At 31.9% G+C, this 15,725-nt stretch overlaps 2 protein-coding genes across 2 annotated transcripts; one reads left to right on the top strand and one right to left on the bottom strand.

Moving 5' to 3' along the window:
• Positions 1-281: 281 nt before the first annotated feature.
• On the bottom strand, positions 282-4,959 carry LOC118048550 (mediator of RNA polymerase II transcription subunit 6). The gene is made up of 6 exons (XM_035058314.2): positions 4,758-4,959; positions 3,035-3,327; positions 2,760-2,934; positions 2,076-2,145; positions 1,030-1,139; positions 282-703 (listed from the first exon to the last, which is right to left on the bottom strand). Exons 2-6 carry the CDS (start codon positions 3,295-3,297, stop codon positions 542-544), a joined length of 780 nt encoding a protein of 259 aa, XP_034914205.1. The 5' UTR covers positions 3,298-3,327; positions 4,758-4,959; the 3' UTR covers positions 282-541.
• A 7,606-nt stretch (positions 4,960-12,565) lies between these two features.
• Positions 12,566-15,725, top strand: LOC118048544 (abietadienol/abietadienal oxidase). Its single transcript, XM_035058300.2, has 9 exons — positions 12,566-13,204; positions 13,318-13,642; positions 13,785-13,934; positions 14,028-14,267; positions 14,440-14,526; positions 14,678-14,756; positions 14,956-15,077; positions 15,239-15,366; positions 15,482-15,725. Exons 1-9 carry the CDS (start codon positions 12,987-12,989, stop codon positions 15,591-15,593), a joined length of 1,461 nt encoding a protein of 486 aa, XP_034914191.1. The 5' UTR covers positions 12,566-12,986; the 3' UTR covers positions 15,594-15,725.

Here is a 15,725-nt window from a genome sequence, read left to right as displayed (position 1 = left end):
AAATGGATTTTTTTTTAACCCTGGCATCACAGCACACTGTAACTTGCTTTGGACAAGAAAAATTTGTCCACAACATGGCGAGCATCTGCTAGTGCAACATCCAAACACGCTCGGCCCTGACGAGTGATGTTAATCCCCAGCAACATGCTCACATCTACTTGTTCTCATACCGTAACTAAAATTCATTCGCTTCAGTAAGTTATATACCACCGGACCACCTTTGTGGTACTGTTATACACCCCTCTACCACGGGAAGAACGTTTCTTTTAGCCAACCCAGAATTTGAGGAAACCTTAGTTTTATTATGTATAGCGAGGGAAACTGGCTTGAATTTAAACAGTATACTCAAATTACATAATTAGTATTATGTTATGTTGTTAAACAGTAACTTACGATCCAAATGGCATGTCAGATCAGATTGAAAGGTATAGAGATGATTGGAAAGCTTCTTCCACTGAAGACATCTCCTATCATCTTCGACGTGATGGCTTCTGCTCTCTACATTACTTGATTATCTGCTGAAATAAAGAAAAGACCACTTTCAGAATTTCATTCTTTTGGCAGGACCTTGATCAATTATCGGATCAACAGGAGGAAGTTGTGGCTCTCCTCCTTGTTGGGTTTCGGGGCCTTTCTCTTCTTCTGTAGTTGGTTGGGGTACATAGCCTTCAGGAAAAGATGGTGGTGGAGGGGCTGGTGGTAACTGCAAAGAAAATAAAAGGAAAGAAAGAAATCATCAATTGGCATCTAATATCATTTCACAACCCTCATATCTGATGATGGGTGATTTGACAAGGAAGTAAACAACAAATAACAACAAGAACGCCTTGAAAATAAAAGCTTTATAAGCATGCATTTTCATCATTATGGATGCAATAGTAGTCAGGGGCAAATCATCACAAAGAATCATGGCTGTACATAAAGCCATGATGTGCTAACTTTTAACAATAATGGACATTTTCTTGTCCTATACTCGTATTATCTTTTATTACAGGACCACACATGTTGGTCAGATAAGTCAAAAGTTACCTTGCGCTGTAAGGAGGCAAGAATATGATCTATTCGCTTAACTTCTTTGAAGTCAATTATTTCTTTACCAGTCTTTGATTCAGAAGCAGCGCCCTCATTTTCAGAATCAACTGCATCAGAAATCATATAAGAATTAAAATAATGAACTCGAACATGATAATGATGTCAAACAAGGGCCACAATAACACCTATTACACAAGAGCACACACAAAAAATAGGAATAGCTTTCTGTTCAGCACCATCATCCTTGGAGTTTGGGGTGCCAAAAGACCAAGGCCAAAAAAATAAGTTCATATGGAATTCCAGTCAGTATTGGGAAACGCAGTAGAGAACACTTGTAATAAAAAAAATCTATCATCTCCCATTGTCTAGGGAGCATTACGGATACAAAAGGTATGGGTTGACCTTTCATGCACCATGCAAAAAACTCTAAATGAAAATGCAGGTTGAAATGACCAGTATTACAGATTGTTTTGCAGGAAAAGGTTATGCATCTACAATGCTTTAGAAATTGGTTAAAATTGATGTGGAAAATGAATTTAGGATATATAAGCTGTGTTATAAGAAAAATATCGACCTTTGGTGAACAATCTGCAAATTAGTTAATCAATCATCCAGCAAATTGGAATATTTAGTGAACAATGTCAAGTGTCATGAGAAAATACTACCGTGGTAACTAAAATTGATAGGAAAATGGGAAATGGCAACCAATTTTGCAAACCAAACTGACTAGATATAATGCTGCAAAAAACAGAGTCATTCCATAGAAAATGCTACTTCAAACACAACTCATTTATTCATGTGAAAAACCCACAAATTATTCAGATGGAAATCATCAAATCTGATAATGTGAAATATCAACACTGAAACTTCATTTTGAAACAAACAAAACAAGCTGTCAATTACTAGGGGGGAAAAATAACCCTCCAAAAGACAACCCAGGGATGCATTTCATTCAAACTGAAAACATGATATATAACCTTCAATAACAAAACTAATCTGATCACTATGAGATAAAAGAGAAAAGGTGAGTAGTAGTTCAATACCGTATCCAATCTTCTCCAACTTTGATGCAGCAGTACCAAAAGCCTTTGATATATAATACAAAGCCCGTCCCTGCCATATGGGTACATTTACTTAAGACTAAGTGTGTTTTGGGAATGTGGTAGAGATTATATTTCAAAGTGCTTTTTATTTGAAAATGTATTAAAATAATATTTTTTTATTTTATTTTATTTTTAAATTTGACATCAACACATCAAAATGGGAAAAAAAAATGAAGCTAAATTTTTTTTCAATTTTTCTCAAAAACATGATCAAAATGCAATCCCAAACACTCTCCGGGATTATGTTGTGTAAACAACAACATTATATCATCTTGCTACATTATCTCATCCAACCATTAATACTTTAATCATTTGACGAGAGTACAATCAATGAATATGCTTTCCAGCCAAACTTGGATCACAAAGAATAACATTATCTATACATCCTACATCAGATTCTATTTCATTTTAACACTTCATCCCTGAATGTGCTACATGGGATGCAATGAATTTAACTCTAAACTTCTTTGTACCAAAAGGAATCGTCTTTTCTTTCAAGAAATTATTCCTATAACCATGTTTAATATGCAAATCCTATTTAAATCAATCATGAATGAGCTAATGGTAATGTTATTGTGGGAAAATCACAAACACCCAAAAGAAAACTAACACAAAAAGACTTACAACTCGAGCTGCAAACACACTGCAAAGCTGTGGTGCTTGGTATATTGACCCATCCAACACATAATAAGTCAACATTGGGGTAACTTTCTCTGCACTATCCCTCTTCTGTTTTCGAAAAACAAACAAATGTGGCTCCATCACTTCACTCAACATATACTCTGTGCCTGTCATCTTCCTTACAAAAAAAAAATAGCGAGTTCATTCATCCAAATTAGCAAAATCTACACACTAAAATATGAAAATCAACAATACCCAATTAAATTATAAGTACTTACAATAAGTGGGAGTGATCAAGGGGGTGAATGGATTGCGAACGAAGCTGCTCGTTATTACAAGTCCAATCATAGAAAGGGGACAAAGCAAAGTAATCAAAGACTAAGTTTCGATCGAGAGGATATGTGTTTAGCCAAAGCTGGTCCCTAAAGCATATCCCTGTCATGTCTGTTCCTGGTGGCTGCTGCGGCGGTGTTGGCCCCATTGGAGGAGGATTTGCTTCGAAGTTAGTTGGGGGATGCGGTAGTACAGGTGGTGTTGCCATTTTGAGGGGGAAAGAAAGCAGAGAGACCAACTAGTAAAATAAATAAAATTAGTTTACTCCAATATTTGACACCCACGTATATAGCTAAATTTTAAATTTCTTCTAAAATAGCTTTATTTACCTAAAAAAATAAAAATATTGTGACCCAACAGAACTTATTTATATTAGTAATGAACAACTTTATTTAGTCATGTATAAAAATTTTATTTATCATGGCTTACCCATTCTTTTACATTTTAAAAAAATATAAAAAATTTATTTTCATGAATTAACCTATGATTTAAAACCTTTATGGAATATTCCCTTTTATATTAGACCAACTTTTCTCAAATTATGCATTGGCTGTATAGTCATGTGAGTGCAAATTCACTAACAGTAAAGTACTATCTTACTTGAAGGGGACAAAATTATTGGTATTTCCATTCTATATTGCATCTTGTTTTCAATTCAAGTTTTAGAACCCATTTGGGAATGCGGTAACTACTACTTTTGGGTGCTTTTTAAAAGTATGCTTACTTTGAAAAAACATCAAATTGATGCTGTTTTTCGTGATTTTGACTAGCTGATTTCAAAAATGAAAAAAAAATCTGAAAAAAAAAAGAATCATTTTGATGCATTTTCAAGTAAAAAACCCTTGTGACATGCATTTAATATATGTGAATCTGGAAGTACCAACAATACAAGTATGAAACTTAGATTAAAGATGTATGAGATCATTTTTAACATTACTAAGTACCAATAATATTTTGTTCTTACAGTTGAAAAAATATGTGTGATCTTTTCAATGCACCCACAACATTGGATACAGTGAGATCCCACAATCATGCACAGGCAAACAAAAAACCAAGCAAGATCCTTCTATTTTTACATTTGATATCAAATCCTCTATGTAAATTGAATCAAATCAATCCCTTTATTGAAACTAAAACTAAAGGTATTGATTTGATCCAATATATTCAAGACGGATATTAACTGTACAAATTATATGCAGCATAGTAAATGGCCTCTTACTTGAAAAAAAAAAAAAAAAACCTTAAATTCCTTCTTTCCTTTCAGCATCAGAAAACAATATTTAAGGCTTTACATGTAAAGAGACGAAAACTAAAAAAGAAATGATTTTACAAAAACCTGAAATCAAATCAATTCATAATAGTTGTTATAACTCCCAAACAATTATCTTGTTTTTTTAAGAATAAAAAGAACGGATATGTTACAGAAAATGCGTAAAATTTGTTAAATAAAGGAGAAAATAGAATTAAATAACTCGGTCCTAGGAAAATAATAAAAAAAAAAACGTCTTCTTCCTAGACTACACTACTACGATGCGTTACTAATACAAGCCCAAGACGGAAATCATGAAATGGGAATAGAAATTGGCTCTGTTTCCTCTAATTTTCTTCTACGCAACCAAACAGAAGGCAATTTAAAGAAAAGAAAAAAGTAGGGAGAAAGTAACGTACAGAATTGGAATCGGCAGCACGGATCGCTCCACGAAATCGTCCCACAAAGTTACGTAAGCCAGTAAGAAACAAATTGAGAGAGAATTGCTTGATTTTTCACGAATGGGGAGATGCCGTCAACACTGTCTAGGTGAAGATTGAAGGAGGAGGAGGCAGAGAGAGAGAGAGAGAGAGAGATTTTGCTGGGTTTTTAGGGATTGGCTTTCGTTTTTTTATATAAAAAAAAAAAAAAAAAAACAATTCATAGTTATATTTAGGCCCGGTTTACGAGCCAATCGAGTCTTGCCATGTAAACAGAAGGAAAAGGTACGGACCGGGGCTTCTTAATATAGGAACGACGTCGTTTTATTACGGCGGCTTCCCACTAAAACGGCATCATCTCTCACGGTTGAAAGGAACGATTTTCAAATAGCTCAAAATGTTCTTCAAACATTCAATTTTCAATGACTTTGATCATTCTTTTCTTTACACAAGAAAGTAAGAAAAAATCCATCCATTTATTTCATTATGAAATGGACTCCTCACTTGTTGTAGTGTTTGTTACTTGCTCCACTGGAACACCACGAGGCTGCATAAAAAATGGAACTTAACAGAGAAAATATATCATTGACGAAGAAGAAGCAGCCTCCGTAGTTGCTGTTAAAGTAGAAAGAAAGGATGATTCAAGAGAAGATGATCAAGGCAAAGGCACTTGGAAATACGCAGCAGCGTTCCCTGCTGCTTATGCTCCCTCGTTTTCCTACCTTTTGCTCTCGCTTCTCCAGGTTAAATTTCTTCTACTTGAGAACATGTCAAGAAGAGAAAAACAATGATCCGATGAAACCCGGATCCTATCCCAAACCATGAAATCGGGTTTTGAAACTATGCTGCTCTCTGGATGGGTAAAAAATCACATTTCAAAAAAAAATAAAACAGTTATGTATACGGAGCCCATGCATGCAAATGTAATGAAAAACTTGTTTTATTCTTCTCGAAGACATTTATATTCGATCATAACAGTCATGCATATTCTCACCCATGCAAAAGCAATGAAGAACTTGTTTTTAATCCTCTCCTCTCCTCCTTTAGGTTTTCATCATCAGAAGTAGTCCATTAGCTTCTTATTATCTGTTTTTATTGGCACTAAATTAACCACCGCTATATAAAACGATCTGTTCCAGGTTTATCTTCTTTCTTTTCTTTTATATATTTGTATGAGCATTTTCCAATGCAAAATATTATTTTAAAAAATTAAATTAATAAAATAGCATTTTAAATAGTATAAATATAGCTTTTTCTTACCATATCTATTTCAATGAAAAAAAACCATTTGAAGAGCCATTTATATTAAAATGAAAAAAATAAGTGTTTTTATTATTTTTTAATAAATTTGATGTTATTTTTTTTTCACATGACTATATTTAATTGGTTTATTTTTTTGGTAGTCTCCATACTTTGTTGATTTTGGCTTTTTGGAGAGATATGTAAAAATAACATTTGTGGAAAGAAAAAGAACATTTTAGCATTTTGTTTGACTTTCCCCTTGAAGTATGCAAAACAAAAAAAAAAAACTAAAATATTAGTTTTTCTATTTTTAACTTTTCATTTAGCTTCTTCATTAGAGATACTCTAAGAACCTCTTATACTTCTCCATTTATGGTTTTGTTTGCTTGCAATAACCTAGATTTTGCGTATACTAATAGGTTCTTGAACGCCATCAGTTAATGAACAAATATAAGAATTTAATTTTCCAACTGGAGATTGATATCATTATTCCTATATATCTACTCTTTGAGTTTTTAATACATACGCACGCTTAATAATAAAGAAATTGCAACATGTATTAATACTAAAATATTCATAATAATTAATGATTTATGGTATATAGATTTTTGGTATTTGAATGGGTAATGATTCGTTAAATTACTTGTCCATAAAACATGTACTTAAATTTGAAATATCAAACCAACTCGACTTTAAGTTTGCAAGAAAAAATTTAAAAAAAAATACTTTACTTGAAATTAATGTAATAATTTGTTTTTTTTTTCTTTTCATTAAGTATATTTATATATAGGCATAATCTACTCTTGAAGATTTCATTAAAACACAAGAAAAAAAAGTTAAATAAAATTATTTTAGTCTCTACGATACATGATGAATTAAGTGAGAATAATATTAAAAAGGACCTGGGATCGATCGGGTAATCAACTTTCGAGTTCATATAAATTAATGAATTCGTGTGATAATATATTAATGAGTTTTATTTGAGACCATGGATAAAAGGAAAATATAAATTATGGATTTCTTTGAGTTAAGTAAATGCATTTGAAAAAACACGTATAATGACAATTACTAGCTAGTTTCGATCTTGTTTGACCAATCTATTTTACTCTTGTTGCTCAACATCAACTATTTTTAAGAGTCATGGACCGATCAACCGAAGATGGTGGTGAGAGTACTGGCAGCCCATATATTTTCCAGGTTATTTTTTTTCTCTGTTTCTTTTTTTTTTTTAATTATTTCTTTATTTTAAAAAAATAAAAACACGATGCCATATTAGCACTAGCTCTGAGTATCTAGCTAGCCTGTTTATTTATTTATTTATTTATTTTTATGCTACCAACGATTTCCAAGTTTCTTTAGAAATAATATTTCTTTTCACATAGAGATCAAAACACTCTTATTTCATTTTTTTTATAAAAAAAATATATATATATATATATATATATATATATATATATATATAGATTTTTTTTATCAAAATGCATGGTTTTTTTTAGTGGGAGTTCGCTAGACCTTCCTGATATGGATTTTGAATTTCCACCATTTGAACAATTCGCGGAAGTTGCATTGGGCCACTTCAATTCTCGACATCGGGTTTGTTTTCCCTCCATTCTTGTTTTCTTTTGAAGCTTTCAAACTCTAGTTTTTTTGTTTTTAAAATATTATTTTAAATTTATCAGACTGCTTTTACGTTAAAGAGCATGCATCAAGGCCGGAAAGGTGTTCTGAAGCCATGATTCTGTGACCGACCTGCAAGGAATGCCATTCCAGCGCGACCGTAACTGGTGTCATCTCACCTTTAACGCCCAACAAGAAGAGCATCATCCAGAGGAGTTGTTCTTCGCTGAAGTGGAAATCGACCCTGTTGATGTTATCCAGGTCAAGAACTGTGTTCTGATGCGTCCTGATGCTGGTATGCATGCTCCCTCTGATTAATAATCTCAAGAGTAGACATAAAATCAGTTGTGGGCATAAACTATATTACTAAAAAGATTATCATACATCTATTGTTTTAATTTGTAATGCAGTTTTAGAGCAAGAATGTGAAGGTTGTCAGATAGTGGAGGGCCCGATTGTTCAGCACCCTCAACCAAGTCATGCTGTGCTTGTTCACCCTGTTCACTTTTAATCTTTCTTTCCTAAGTTGTTGTTAAGTATTTTTGTTTTTAAACTTGGAACTCAAGCTTCATGATCATATTGTTATGACGTTGCTTACGCTCCTCCTCCTAATAGTTATAATTATGTAAAACTTTAACTATCTGAATCCCTCAACTTTAACCATTTCTCATTTGTGTTATGGTTAAACTTTATCAATTTATATATACTACATTAAACATACCAGGAATCTAATAAAATCATATACATTAAAAACCATTAGTTGAAAATAAAGTAGGAATAATTTAATTAAGTATGACTTGATAAAAATATATTTTAGAAATTAAAGAATTTGAATATAATTAATATAGAGATTATATTTCTAGATCTAGAAAAATTAAATAAAAACTTGATTGAGTTAATTTATAAAATTATCATGAATATATGAATATTATTCAAGAGTCAAATTGATATTTTATCATTTTATATGGTTTTTATGATTCCCCTATAAATAATAAGTTATGCCTCTTATATAAAATGGTTATTTATTAGACAAAAATGCTACTTAAAAATACAATATTAAAGTTAACATAACAATCTATCTCTCTCTTTAAAATAGAGATTTAGAAGATTTTCAAGAGTTCTTGTGATTAACATTAGAGACCGAACACTAGATAATTAGATGATTTGTAATTTATGACAACATAGTTTTTAAAAAATTATTCAAAATTAAAAAAAAATCAAATTTTTAAATAATAAACTTATAAACAACTCTAAATCTATCTAACAAAAATCTCAAAATTTTTAAATTATTTTATTTTATAATTTTTAATGCGTGTTTAATATTTAGTCACAGTACATACCATACGGCACAAAGCATCCATCACCCTTTCATCTTCTTTGTTAGCCTTCTTATCTTATCTATCACTACGCTTTAAAACAATGGGCGGATTCTAAATTTCTAATTGGACATTCACTATTTCCAAGAAAACATTTCTGCAGACAAAAAGTAAGCTTATTTCCTACTCTTTTTCTTTAACACAAAAACTAATTGCTTCTCTAACATCTTGTCTTTTGCGCGTTTCAATAAGCTGCTGAAGGGTACCCAATTCAAGAACCCTTCAAGCAGACCTCAAAATAACCCCATAAAATTTGAAAGTGAAAAACCATTGAAGGAAAGCAAGTCCCATATCAATCCCATAAAAAAAAAATGTTACTTGAATATAAAAAGCAGGAGGGGATGAAGTAGAAGACAAAGTAGCAAGTACCTTGTGAGCATCTTTGAGGAGGGGTTCATTGGTGGGGTTGAAAAGACAAGAAACTTTAATGCTTATTATTTTTTTCTGCTACTTGTATTCAGCCATGATGGGAACTGGGTTTCTCTTCTTAGCTTCTGCATACTCCACTGTATGTGTATGTTTCCCTTCATTTCAGACAATACAATCAATCAGAGTTATTAGTTCTACATATTTTCATATATAACGAACCACGTAGAAGAAGAAGTGGTTTAGGGGAAAAGCTGTTACCATGTTAACAGAGACGGAGACAGCCATTTTTTTTTAGCAAGCACTTTCCTTTCTCTAGTCTTGTCTTGTTGATAAGATGAGTTGATGTCTTAAAACTCCAAAATTCTTATTTCTTCTGCGACTCCTCCACTGTTTGATGTCTTAATTTCATTATCATTTTCATCTTTGTCCCTCATCTATCAGTTTCTTCACTAGAATTTGTTGTTTACTGATAGACCCATTCATGTTTCATTCATTTGTCAATCGGCTCCTTCTGACTGCCTTCCTTCGCAAAATTAACAACAAATTCTTTCCTGTTATTGTTAACATCTGAGTTTCATTTTCCTTCCAAAAGGATCAATCATTTCCATTAATTGTTTGACATGATTAATTTTAAAAATATATCAAAAGATTGTTCTTGAAAGTTATTTCAGTTGAAAATGAAAAAGAATATGGAATATATATGAAATTTAAGAAACATATAAAGCCGAGTTCATTTATAATTTCTTGCAAAGGCTCAACAAGAAAAGTATAAAATATTGAAACATGAAAGGCTAAACTCAGTTAAAATTAAATCAAAACAAAGGGATCTTTTGCTAGTAAAAAAAATATCAAAATCAAGGAGAATATTACAACAGAATGAATCGGGTTGCAATGTGGTCTTTAGGTTGCCCCTGAGATTTTGAGATTTTTCAATTCGTGATGTCTTTATGTTTTGGATGAAGATTAAGGGTTCATTTTTCGTTATTTACAATTTGGGACGTTGTATTTGATCTACGGCTAAAAAATAATTAAGAGTTTTTACGGGAGTAATCTTTAAATATATAAAAGAAGTAGTTTATAAGGATGTTTTGTATGTTAACAAATGAGAGAATAAATTCTTAGTTAAAAAAAGGAGTGTATATTAAAATTGAAGATGTAACAAAAAATTCAAGTGATATGAGAATAAGTTTTGTTTTAAATAATCAGTTAATCTTTTAATTTTAGTAATTATATTCATTTTTCCATGTTAAAGTAATGGATAGTTGATACTTTTTTTAATATTTAAATAAATATTTTTTTTAGAGACAATACATCGATATTTTAGAAAAAGATTCTAAAAATACAATGATATCATGGAAATGGACCTAGGAGAACCAATAGCATGTAATATTTTTTTGCGTTGTTGTGCGATCTTCTCAAAATCCCTTTTTCTTTCTCTAAAAATCATTTTAGATCTATAAAAGCCTTATCGTCTTTAAAAAAATATATATATATTTTGACTGATTGTCTCTCTCAAGTCTTTAATGCAAGATTATGCATTAAAAGCTTTGGGGGCAACTGATGAGTTAATATTTTATTAACATTTTTATTTATATAAAAAATTCTTAAATAAAATGAATTTGATAAACATTTTAAATTCAAAAATTTAGATTTAACAAGTTAATCAAGTTTAAGGTAATATAAATTTAATGAATATATCAAATTTAAATAACTTGAACTAGATAATCAATAAATTTCAAAGTAATGTATATTTACTAATCATCCAGACCAAAGAAAAACTTCCTATCTAAGAAATTTATAATCTCATTATGGATTTCAAAAAGCCATTTGATCTTCCCATCCTATTTTCTCTTTGTAGCGAGGAATGTTCTTAATAAAATATTTCAAGGGAAACCTTAGAAATGACATAAACTAATCCATCCCGTGAGCATAGTTGTTGGATGGGAGGGTCGGTGGGCTTGTAAATCACTTTAAAGCTAGCTGGTTGTTGCTGGCATATAATAAAAAGCGCATTAACCCTAGCTTGCTTGAATAAGATTGAATATATACATGCTGACTGTGTATTTGGTTAAAGAATGCGGCAGAAAATCAGGGGCTTGATTCTTGGACAGGACAGGATTCCATCAATTCCAACCGTTCAATTGTCTTTGCATCTTATAATTTGACTGGTTTTGTGGTTCCATAATAATTATTCTTACTAAAGCAACGCAATATATTCTTTTTAAAAAAATTATTTTTATAAAAATAAAATTTTAAAAATAAATTATTTTTCAATGTTTAATAGTATTATAAAAAATTAGTTAAAAAATATATTTTAGTATTTAGCTATGTTATTGAAAATTAAAAAAAAATCAAATCTTATAAATAAAAATCTCAATTAAAAAAATAATGAGATAAAAATAAATAATAATAAAAAAATTAGAATCAAAATTTGTATAAAATTCAAATTTTAAAGTGATGAAATTGAAAAACAATAAAATAAAATATAAAAAATTAAAAAAGTGAGGACCCAATACAAATAACAATATCTTTAGAAAAATATTTTAAAAAATAATGTTTTGAAAACCAAGTCAAATTTTTTTTTTAACTGAAATTTTTTTTTTATTAACCAACTTTTCTAATAGTAAACAAATATAAAAAAAACTTAAAAAGTAATGTTTAAAAAAATCATTTAAAAAAAAATCCTTAACAAAATTTATTATATGTGTTTTATCCTTGATTTTTTAACAAAAAAAAAAAAATCTTTTTTGACTTCTCTATATTATTTTTCTTTCTGTGTTAAAACACAAACCAAGTTGCAGCAACATAAGAGGCTGAAAGTAGTCTCGAGACCTGTGGTACAATGCTCGAAGCTGTTTAATTATTATAAATCTCGAGCTCTCAACTTGACAAAGTGGCTCTCCCTGTTTCACTCATGATGGTAATTAACAGACAGACACTACTAATTACATGATTGAGTTTACCCTTTTCCCCCCTAATAAACAATAATTAATGCAGCAGGTCAAAGTTTGAGAGGTAATCATTAATTAAGATGTAATTTAAATTAAGGTCATTGACTGGATTATTAGCATGTATCTTCATTACCAACTTGAAGGTCACTCATTTAGGGTTCTGCTTTTGCAGCTGAGCACAGCACGTGTAGAGCTTTAAAAGCACCCACCTGACCACTATAGTGCTGCTGGATGAAGCAATGTTTTCCTTTTTCTCCCCACTTGAATCAATAATCCCTCGTCTCTTTCTCCAGGGGATCGACGTTGTAAGTTGTAGCTGGGGAATGAAAGTTTGCTACTCGACAATAATTGTGTCCTAAGCATATATATATATATATATATATACATATTAAAAATCTAATGGTAACGAGCTAACAACAGAATTGCTTATATCATAGTTTATTACATGCAAAACGTTATGTTTACTCAACCAACGTGGCTACACCATGTCTTCAAAACTAAGGTCAACGAATCTTTATAAGAAGCGATTATCAACTTTAATTACCTTACTAGAAATATAACTGGTATTTAGATTACTCTGGCAGGTTTCGGAGACCCTCTCCCTCCCTCCCTCCGGCCTCTTCTTCAAGGAAATTCCATAACCTTCACAGAAAATGAGAGAAATTTATTCGGCAACACTTGTGATCTCGTCCATCTTATTCATTGTTTTTCTTGTACAATTGCTTGTATGCAAGAAGAAGAGCAAGGAAAAGACAAGGTACAAATTGCCACCAGGTAGTAGAGGCTGGCCATTAATTGGTGATAGCTTCAACTGGTTCAATGCTGTTGCTGGTTCTCATCCCCCTCAATTTGTTCACCAACAAGTCAATAGGTACAATCTTCTATTCTTAATTACCATATATCGATTGTCATTTAGGGAAAGTTTACTCCTTGTTTTACATTAATTATGAAGGCATGCTCTTGAAATATAGTTAACATGAACAGGTTTGGTAAGATATTCTCATGCAGTTTGCTCGGAAAATGGGCTGTGGTATCAGCAGACCCGACCTTTAACCGGTTTATAATGCAAAATGAAGGAAAATTGTTTCAATCAAGTTATCCAAAATCTTTTAGAGATTTGGTTGGGAAAAATGGGGTGATCACAGTCCACGGAGAGCAACAACGAAAACTTCATGGAATTGCATCTAATATGATGCGTCTAGAGAAGCTCAAGTTCCATTTCTTGGATGATATTCAATTGATTATGCTTCAAACTTTGAACAAACTTGACAACAACCAAGTCATTCTTCTCCAAGATGTTTGCAGAAAGGCGAGTATTGCTCTAGTACTCTCTCTATATATATAGTAACACTTGACTATTAGAATTAAGGAAAATTTAGGCCATCGTGATCATTGGATTGATTACATGTTGTATCAATATTGATACTGGTTAATGATTTATTATTGTTCAGGTAGCTATTAATCTGATGGTGAATCAACTACTTGGGGCATCAAGTGAGACAGAAATTAACGAGATGGCTCACTTCTTCTCTGACTTTGTCGATGGTTGTCTATCTCTTCCCATAAATATTCCTGGTTTCGCCTACCACACTGCCATGAAGGTAAACTCTGAAATGTTGAGTTTATGGAGTATCATATTATATAATATATGTATTGTTAGTGATGTGGAGAGTACATGTGTCATGGCTTGGTAGGCAAGGGAGAAAATTATAGGAAAGATAAACAAGACAATAGAGAAGCTCGGGCAAGAAGACTCATCAGAAGGTGGTAGTGGGGTGCTTGGAAGGCTATTAGAGGAAGAAAGTTTGCCTGATAATGCAGTAGCAGACTTTATTATCAATCTCCTTTTTGCTGGGAATGAAACAACAGCTAAAACCATGCTTTTTGCTGTTTATTTCCTCACCCGGTGTCCAAAAGCAATGCAGCAACTACTGGTACTACCTTCTTAGCTATATATTAATTAATTTTCTGCTTAATAATTATTAGTATTAATCTCCACACCTCCTTCAAGCAATTGTTCATTGTATCCAATATACTACGTCATCTATATCATCCATCATCTTCATCTGGTGGGATAAATTTGTTGTTACTTAATTTTATAAACAGGATGAACAAGATAGTATAAGGAGTACTTCTGGTGGAGATGGAATGCTAACATGGCAAGATTACAAAGCAATGTCTTTTACTCAGTGTGTAAGTGATGCGTATTATAAGTGTCCTTAATTAATCCCCTGCTATCCTACCTAATTAATTTCTTCCACCAGTCACATGCAGTTGGGTCTGATAAACTGTATCAGATCTATTTATTTATTGGATTATTCTGTTGCTGGCACAAATTAAATAGGTTATTGATGAAACGCTTCGACTCGGGGGGATTGCGATATGGCTGATGAGGGAGGCAAAGCAAGATGTGGTATACCAAGGTACATATACTAAGCTCTACCATTACTTTAAAAGTTGTTTTGGTTTTCATCTCATACAAATTATGGTAAAAACTTGGTTTTAAAAAGACAAGTCTTTTTAAAACTAGCTTTTCTCAAACCGCAAAAGCAAAAAGCTACCACAAAACACACACTACTGGACTGGAATGTCATTAATTCATGTGTTACAATTTGATTGCAGATTATGTAATTCCGAAGGGGTGCTTTGTGGTTCCATTTCTTTCAGCGGTTCACCTGGATGAAAATTTGTACAAGGGAGCTAGCACCTTCAATCCTTGGAGATGGATGGAGCCTGAAAATCAAGTACTACTTCATTATTATTTTTTACTTGCATATGTTCATCTTCATTTCACATCAGTAGTAGAGAATTTGATATATTTCATATCGCATAATTACTACTCAAAACGTTGTTTTTGATTAATTACTTGATCTCTTCGACGTTGAACAATTAATTAATTAAAAAGGAAAAGAGAAATTGGAGAAGTAGCCCATTCTACTGTCCCTTTGGAGGAGGTGCTCGGTTTTGTCCAGGAGCAGAGTTGTCTCGTCTCCAAATTGCCATCTTTCTTCACTACTTTGTTACTACATTTACGTACGTGATTCCTCCCTCTTTTTTTGAAATTAATCTTAGCATGAAAAAGAAATGTCATTGAACTTAATTACAATTGGTATTTGTGTCTACAACTTTGAAATGGAGGGATGAACAGATGGACGCAGCTAAAGGAAGATAGGATGTCCTTCTTTCCATCAGCTCGCTTGGTTAATGGTTTCCAAATTCGTTTGACAAGCCGCCATCATCTCGACTCAGAATCGTTGTAATAATTGTTTGGAGTGAAATTTCATTTATTTATGTATAATTTTGTTCAGCATTATATGTATTTTTCCTAGCCTGTAATTATTTCTTTTTCTTACATCTACTACTATATACAATATATTACAGCATATCCCCCA

The sequence above is a fragment of the Populus alba genome, chromosome 17 (assembly GCF_005239225.2).
Source record: "Populus alba chromosome 17, ASM523922v2, whole genome shotgun sequence".
Lineage (NCBI taxonomy): Eukaryota > Viridiplantae > Streptophyta > Magnoliopsida > Malpighiales > Salicaceae > Populus > Populus alba.
Note: the sequence above shows the minus strand (reverse complement) of the source record. Positions and strands in the feature narration are given on the sequence as shown.

Excerpts from the sequence above, each read along its gene's own strand:
- LOC118048550 (XM_035058314.2), bottom strand. The coding sequence starts at position 3,297 with ATGGCAACACCACCTGTACTACCGCATCCCCCAACTAACTTCGAAGCA. Across the intron at positions 2,935-3,034 it reads CTTGATCACTCCCACTTATT|GAAGATGACAGGCACAGAGT; the intron begins GTAAGTACTTAT and ends TTTTTTTGTAAG. Across the intron at positions 704-1,029 it reads TTGCCTCCTTACAGCGCAAG|TTACCACCAGCCCCTCCACC; the intron begins GTAACTTTTGAC and ends TTTTCTTTGCAG.
- LOC118048544 (XM_035058300.2), top strand. The coding sequence starts at position 12,987 with ATGAGAGAAATTTATTCGGCAACACTTGTGATCTCGTCCATCTTATTC. Across the intron at positions 13,935-14,027 it reads CCTACCACACTGCCATGAAG|GCAAGGGAGAAAATTATAGG; the intron begins GTAAACTCTGAA and ends ATGGCTTGGTAG. Across the intron at positions 15,078-15,238 it reads GGATGGAGCCTGAAAATCAA|GAAAAGAGAAATTGGAGAAG; the intron begins GTACTACTTCAT and ends TTAATTAAAAAG.